The 8168-nt window shown below is 36.7% G+C and overlaps 1 protein-coding gene across 1 annotated transcript; it reads left to right on the top strand.

The window, feature by feature from the left end:
• Positions 1-4944: 4944 nt before the first annotated feature.
• Positions 4945-7047, top strand: HESX1 (HESX homeobox 1). Its single transcript, XM_019654331.1, has 4 exons — positions 4945-5437; positions 5927-6126; positions 6475-6576; positions 6673-7047. Exons 1-4 carry the CDS (start codon positions 5281-5283, stop codon positions 6772-6774), a joined length of 561 nt encoding a protein of 186 aa, XP_019509876.1. The 5' UTR covers positions 4945-5280; the 3' UTR covers positions 6775-7047.
• The last annotated feature ends 1121 nt before the right edge of the window (positions 7048-8168 follow it).

Here is an 8168-nt window from a genome sequence, read left to right as displayed (position 1 = left end):
TCTTTGTCTTGAATCTATGGCATTTTAATTATCAGGTGTCTTGGTGTGGGCCTCTTTGGTTTCATCCTGTTTGGGACTCTCTGTGCTTCCTGGGCTTATATGTTTATTTTCTTCACCAGTTTAGAGAAGTTTTTAGTCATTATTTCTTCAAAAGTTTTCAATCCCTTTCTCTATTCTTTCTATTCAATAGCTCTCACTATTCTCCTTCTGGTATCTCTGTGATACAAATGTTGTTATGTTTGATGTTGTCCCCAAGGTCCCTTAAACTACCCTCATTATTTTAAATTCCTTTTTTTTTTATTGTTCTTTTCATGGTTTCTATGTCCTTTTTTATCCTTACTATCTCTTTGTTGAAGTGAACAAATTTTAAACAGTACCAATCAATGAGTATTAACAAATGCATACATCTATATAATCCAAACCCCCCAGCAAGATATAGAACATTACCATTACCATCCAAGTTTCCTCATTCTTCTTCCAGTGGAATCACCACCTCCATTTCCACTTTCTGAATTTTCAATATAAGCTTATCTTGTGTGTTCTACAACATCACATAAGTGAAATCTTACTTTTTAAAGATTATTTTGTAGATTCTTAAGAGTTTTCTGTGTAAACAATCATGTCATCTGTGAATAGAGATAGTTTACTTCTTCCTTTCTGATCTATATGACTTCTGTTTCTTTTTCTTGCCTTATTGCACTGGCTTAGATACAATATAGTGTTGAATAGAGATGCTGAAAGTGAACATTTTTGCCTTGTTCCTAATTTTTGGGAGAAAGCATCCAATATTTCACCATTAAATATTATGTTAGCCAATTATTTCTATAAATGCCCTTTATCAAATTGAGGAAGTTACTTCTAATCCTAATGTACTGAAAGATTTTTTTTTATCATCAATAAATATTTTTCTGTATCTGTTAATGTGATCACATGATTTTTTTATTTTTTTCTGTTAATATAATGAATTACATTGATTGAGTTTTGAATATTAAACCATCCTTGCCTTTCTGGGAAAAGCCTCATTTAGTCACAATTTATTTAAGGTATTTGTACCTGTGTTCAGAAGGATATTTGTCTCTAATTTTTTTTTTAATTTTCTGTTATCAGGCTTATTCAGGCCTCATACTTTAGAAGGATCCCCTTCTATTTCCTGAAAGAGTTTGTGAGATTGGTACTTGTTTAAGATTTTCTTTAAATGTTTGGTAAATTTCACTAGTGAAGTTATCTGGGCCTGGAGTTATCTTTGTGGGAAAGAATTTTATAGGCCATTCAATTTTTTTAATCAATATATCACTAGTCATATTTTCTATTTCATCTTGTCTCAGTTTTGGTAATCATAGTTTTTCAAGATATTTGTTTATTTAATGTTGAATTTATTGTTATAAAGTTATTCATAATATTCTTTCATCTTTTTAATGTCTATAGTCTCTGTAGTAACATCATCACTTTATTACTAATATTGGTAATTTGTATTCTCTCTTTTGTTCTTGATCAGTCTGCCTATAGGTTTATCAACCTTGATTAGAAGTTTAGAACTTTCAGCCCCACCTCCTAACCTCCAGGGAGAAGACAGGGTCTGGAGATTGAGGTCAATCATCAATAGCCAATGATTTAATCAATAATGCCTATGTAACGAAACCACCATAAAAATCCCTAAACAACAGCTTGGAGAGCTTCCAGGTTGGTGAACACATTGAGGTGCTGGAAGTATGGTGTGCCCAGAAAGGGCATGGAACCTCCCTTCCCCATACCTTGCCCTATCATCTACTCCATTTGACTGTTCCTGAGTTGTATCCTTTATAATAAACCAGTAAACATAAGAAAAGTGCCTTCCTGAATTTTGTGAGCCATTCTAGCACATAACTGAACCTAGGGAGAGGGTTGTGGGAACCCCAGATTTATAGCCAGTTGGTCAGAAGTACAAGTATCAACCTGGGATTTGTGGCTGGCTTCTGAAGTGGGGGCAGTCCTGTAGGACTGAGCCCTTAACCTGTGGGGTCTGTGCTAACCTCTCAGTAGTTAGTGTCAGAATTGAAATGAATTATAGGACACCCAGTTGTCTGCAGAGAATTAGAGAATTTCTTGATATGGAAAACTCATATACATTTCTTGTCAGAAGCTTTGTGAGTAAAAACAGCTCAGGCTATCCTATCAGTCCCACCTTAAAATCCTACCCTGGCTTCCCTTTGCCCTTGAACTCATTATGGTTTTTATAAAGGCTATCCATTTCCAGCCAGGCCTGGCTCTCCAAACAGTAACATCTGGTACCACTCACTTCCCTTTGGCTATTGCTTTTTCTTCCTCAAATATCCCAGTGCTTTTCAGCTGCAAGACTGTCACGTCCTGTGTGGCAAGGGCAAATGGGACTCGAGAGGGGCGACGCAGATTGAACAAGAACAAGAGACAAAGGTCAGATAAGAGCGAGACCAAGGGACTCAGCCTGGAAGACTGAGCCCCGAATCGGGTCAACGCATGGTTTTTATTGAAAATTTTCAAGGAAGTAAAACTGCTGTAAATCAGTAACCGTGTGTTATTGTGTGCCTTAAGGCTGCTTTCCAACAACCAATCCCCATTGTATTCCAACAAATGCTATGCCTTCATACATCACTACACAGCCCCAGGACACTTTGTTACTGTGTCCTCCCAGGGGAGATAACTGATATCATTCCATCAGGTCCCAGTCATACCGAGACACCCCCCGAGAGAGCTTTACCGATATCATTCCACCGGGCCTCGGTCATACCGAGACACTCTCTCAAGACTAATAGGGTCAGGGGCTAATGCAGAGGGGGTGGTCTTGGAATCGGCTGTAAGGCAACACAAGACTTTTGTACTTGCTGTTCCCTCTGACTGGAATGCTTTTTCTCAAGATCTTGGCATGATGGCTTTCTCTCATCCTCAGCTTCAGCTAAAATGTTACCTTCTTAGGGAGGCCTGCCCAACTACCATACTTAAAGGCCCTCTCCCCACCCTCAGTCCTGTTATGTTTCATCACCATCACCTTGTTTTTTCCTTTCAATGTGCTTCTCACTTTCTGATTACCTTGTATTATACATCACTGATCTCTAGCACCTGGAATGGTGTCTAGCACATATTAAGTGCTCTATAAAAATCTGTTGAGTGAATATATGAGAGAGCATTTCCCCCACATTTTTAGAGAAATTTTTTCCTACTTTTATGTTCAATTCATCCATATATAAACCGGTTTTGTGTAAATCCAGAAAAAAAGCCAATTTAAGAGGAATAAAAATATTGGGATGTCCTTGTTGATAAAAAAGATATTGGGGGGGGGACGGCTGAGTGGCTCAGTTGGTTAAGAGCTCGCTCAAGAGTGTGAGCTCTGAGCAACAGCTGTTCGATGCCCAGCCCCCCCACACAAAAAAAAGAAATTGGGGGCTGGAGTTACTTCAGCATGTGCTGCAGCATCCTCTCAAGTTGCCCCTTTGAGGTACTACTCTAGGGAGGCCAGGGTCTCAGTGAGGCCTTTTCCTGCCTTCCAACTTACCTGACTCACCTGTTTCCTTTTGCCATTCTTATAACTTGTTAGTGTAGGAGATAATTTACTTACCTATAATTATGGCTCATTGCCTGTCTTTCCACCCCCACGCCACCCTGCATGCACTATTGTGAGCTTCATGGGGGCAAGGATCCTATTCTGATTGTTCCGGAACGGAATAGGTGCTCAGCCAATAGTGGAATGAATGGATGAATGAATGAATGTCTCAAAGTAGAGAAAGGAGTCTGGGAAGGTTATGAGTTCTCTCTCTTAATCCAGATCTTCCCAGATTACGGTCACCGCCATCTTTGCACAGTCTACGTCACAAGACGCTATAGGCAAAACCTATACTGGGTATCAATGTTGACTAGTGTATTCATTCTCAGTATGGCTTTACTTATATATTTATAAACCCATCCTCTGTGTGCCTGTTGCAGTTTGTATGTGAATCTTTTGTTCACTCTAGAGTTTGCATAAGGAAAAATTTAGCTCTGTATTTGTGACATCATGATAAGACAAAATCTGATGAAGCTAAGCTCCGTCTTGTAGAGGCTATTCCCCCTATGAGCGGAGACTACTTTTCCCATTCCCTGAAGAAAAGTCCAGTAGTTGTTTAAATGCAGGATAAAACCAAGCATTTAAATTTATCATCAAGTAGTTACTGAAAGCAGAGGAACAGCAGCATACAAGAGCTAAAAGTAACACACCTTTTTGGGGGAGCAGCCACTTAAAAATCTTCCCAATTAGCAGGTATATTTCTCTTTAAATTTCAAGTTTTCTTAGGATTACAAAATTAAAACATTCTGTTCTTGGTTATTTTTCACAAACCTCTTGTCTTCGTGGAAAACCCCCAGTCCATCAGAAGATCAACAGAGGAAAATTTTTCTTTAAAAAATATAATATACTATGTTCTTTTCTTTGAAATAACTGTGGTAAGAAGAGGAATACTTCCCTTTCGTTTGAAGTCTTGCTTTTAAATTGCATGGAGGTGGTTATATATGAATCTTCATATAAACTTGTATCTCTCTCATTTAAAAGAAAAGATGAAAGAAGGGAATTGTCTCCTTAATTATTTAAAATATTTGGTGCAACTGTTCCTTATGAATTAATCTATGCACTTGGAAGACAATTACACTCAGTGTTAATAACATTGCCAACCTTTTCCAGTATGCTGCACTCCAAATACTATTGCGTTTTCATTGACAACATTTACTATTACATATGCATATGAAAAACAGTCATTTTCATCAGAATTACCGTAATAGCATTAAAGGATTATTACTTTTTCCAATTTCCTTGAAAGGAAATTCACTTAAATTAGATTGTTACTTGACTGCTTTCTTATCTTGCCTGTATGTTCAGGTAACTGGAGCCCATGAAAGTAAAAACTTCAGAATAAAAAGCATGATTTTATACATTAATGATTTCAAATAAAAGAGGAGTGTTAGTTTGTGCATCACTTCTTTCGAGAAAGTTAAGTCTGTGTTCTGCTTAGGAGAGATAACACTTTTTGTCCCTGTAGGTGGCCCCCCTGGTGTAGCCATTAGTTGCTAATTACTTGCAAACAAATAAACAATGAACTCCTCGAGCTGCTGGTTGGGTGTTCATTGACATGCTAAAATTTTCTAAGACAGGATTTTAATTAGTGACGTTCTAAATCCAACCCCTTGTCAGAGGAGCTGTAAGGTGAACTGGAGGAAGATCCCAGCACCGTAAGAGTGGGGCAGAGCTAGCCAAGAGGCCACCAGACGCCACAGCTGTGGACCGGTACAGCCCCTGCGACGATGTTTCCCAGCCTTCAGGAAGGTGCTCAGCTTGGGGAAAGCAAACCCTCCCCCTGCTCCTTTTCAATTGAAAGCATTTTGGGGCTGGACCAGAAGAAAGACTGTGTTCCATCCATGAAACCCCACAGGCCCTGGGCAGACACCTGCGGCTCCTCAGGTAGGCAACAACCTAATTTTTTAAACTGTTTAATTTGGCCTTTAATTTTATACTACATAGAGTTAGAAACTGCAGCTTCATCCAGTTACATAACTGAGGTATCTATGGCTTTTCATGCCTATAGCTGAGTTATTATGGGAAATAAAAAAATATCAGCTGTAAATCCAAGTGCACTCGCGGGAAATGCCAAGAACCTGCATTTGCTTCAGAACATCCCAGAATATCTGACACATCAGATATTCTTTTTTTTTTTCTATGACGAGTAAATGACGTGCAGAGACCAAAACATTCTCTATTACCAAGGCAGGATCTTCATTTTTGTTTGCTTTTTGATTTTTGGTTTTTGGTTGATGAGAGGTCAGCTCTCTTGTGAAACCCAGAAGAATGTCACTAGGATAATTAAAGACACGTTCCTGAAATTACTTCTTATAGAACTTTGTGGAATATAGAATTGCATATTTAAGATGGGGTTTATTTTTCTGTTTTTAGAGAAAGATGGTAAACTGTGTCTACATGTCCCAGGCCTTCCTAGTGGGATCTTATTCCCTTATACTGTGGATCACCCGGTGCCCGAAGAAAGAGTTTTGAAATATGAAAATTACTTTTCAGCTTCAGAAACACTGTCTTTGAAAGGAGAGCTGATTTGGTATAGAGGCCGAAGACCAAGAACTGCTTTTACTCAAAACCAGGTGGGAAGTTTTTTCCCCGGTAATAGTGATAACACAAAGCCTTTAAATCGCTCCCTGCTGAGCAAAAGCCCATTCACTTTGGGATCTCAATTTAGGCCTTACTAATGAAACAATAGACTATCATTTTTAACAGTTTCTGGATAGTTATTATACATATATATATATATATATATATATATATATATATACACACACACACATATATATATATATATATATATAAATAAAATGGCATACAGATTAATTGCCTAAAATTTAAATGCAATTATTTTGCTATACAAATTAAAGTCCATTTTATGATGACATACCAAGTATCAACATTTTAAATAACTATTTCCTTATTCTTAGATTGAAGTTTTGGAAAATGTCTTTAGAGTAAACTACTATCCTGGCATTGATATCAGAGAAGACTTAGCTCAAAAATTGAATCTAGAGGAAGACAGAATCCAGGTAATTTTCAAATTTAGTTGTTATTCTTGATGATTGAAATGTTAAGAATAATGAAATAATATTTCTGAGATCTGTTTTATTTTTTATTAATTTTAGATCTGGTTCCAAAATCGGCGTGCAAAACTGAGGAGGTCCCATAGAGAATCACAGTTTCTAATGGCGAAAAAAAATTTCAAATATCTTGGAATAGAAAACTAAATGTGAAATTATCTTCCAATTGCAGAACGTGAAGCGTGAATGGAAATATCAAGTTGTTAAAATGTGATGTTTTCTTTTCTGCATTTAATCTGAATATTGTCTTTTTTTTTTCAAAAAATGTATTGTAAATAATTACCATTATATCATGGTACCTATTATACTTGGGCACTTGTAGATACAATAAAGGCCTTTCCTATATATTTTAATAAATATTGAGAAAAAGCCAACTATTTTTTATGTGAGCAAATTTAATCTAATAGTTTGCTAAAATCAGTAAACTCATGACTAAGTGACTCCACAAACTGGATTACATTTACAAAATAATTTAAGTCAAATAATCTGATGAATGACACAAAGGTGTGATTTGTTTCATTTAGTTTTCTTCAAGTGCATTTTGAAACATGATTATGCTTTTCATATATTATAGAACATGATTTATTCATGAATCTGTAGTTTCTCTTAATTTCTGGCATAAAACTGAGAATTTCTCACCATATTTCAATACAAATCCTTATAGCATGCCAACTTCAGGTTGTTGGTGGTGTTTTTTTAAGCAAAGTCATTATTACCAAAGTAGAGATATAAAAGCATCAATTGTCATATTCATACCACCAGTATTACATTGCACAAAAGAACTGAACTACAAATAAATGCAAATTTTAAAATATTTTTCTAGTTCATTTAATGTTGTGCTTGAATATCATTCGTTAAAGTAATAATGATCATCTGGCTTATATCTATTTCTAGTGTAGTGATTTCTAATCAGCTGTGTATTTTGTTATAAGTAATACGTTGACTGGGAAGGTAGGATAACTGACCTGCCTTGTGTATGTGATCTGACACAGTTGCTGGAGATAATCAGGGCACTTTCTGGGACAAAAACTATGTATTTTCTTTGCATTTGCCATTGTATCTGTCAATTGAAGATGAGAATAGGATAAAATAGCATCACAAAAAAGGAGTCCTCCCCTGGAAATCTGGGTATTTCTTTTCCAGCTAATCATTGGAAGGCCAAAGTGGGTGTTCTTTTTGAAATGTTAGCTTGAGGACTCTGTCTCCTGGAAGCCACACTTCAACTTTGTCTGTTTGAATTGAATTCTTCTTTACTTCGCTTTTCTTTCTTTCCTATCCCTCTGTCCTTTTCTCTCCCAGTGGTAACCAGAGTAGATGGTTCTTGTTGTATTATTTTTTCTTTTTTCCTTTCTTTTTTCATATTGTGTGAGAAGGACTAGAGGGAGTTTGCATATTCTTGCTAAGGAGAAGTAGCATGACTCAGATTTTGAAGCTTTTTAAAATCATTTACAGAGAACAGATTTGGGCTGGAGAGCTGTGTCCCCACAACTGGTCAGCATTAAGCTGTGCTTATTCTGTTCCACTATTTCTGAGATGGAGAG

This window comes from Hipposideros armiger, unplaced genomic scaffold (assembly GCF_001890085.2).
Source record: "Hipposideros armiger isolate ML-2016 unplaced genomic scaffold, ASM189008v1 scaffold_220, whole genome shotgun sequence".
Taxonomy (NCBI): Eukaryota; Metazoa; Chordata; class Mammalia; order Chiroptera; family Hipposideridae; genus Hipposideros; species Hipposideros armiger.
This window is presented reverse-complemented; position numbering and strand designations above follow the sequence as displayed.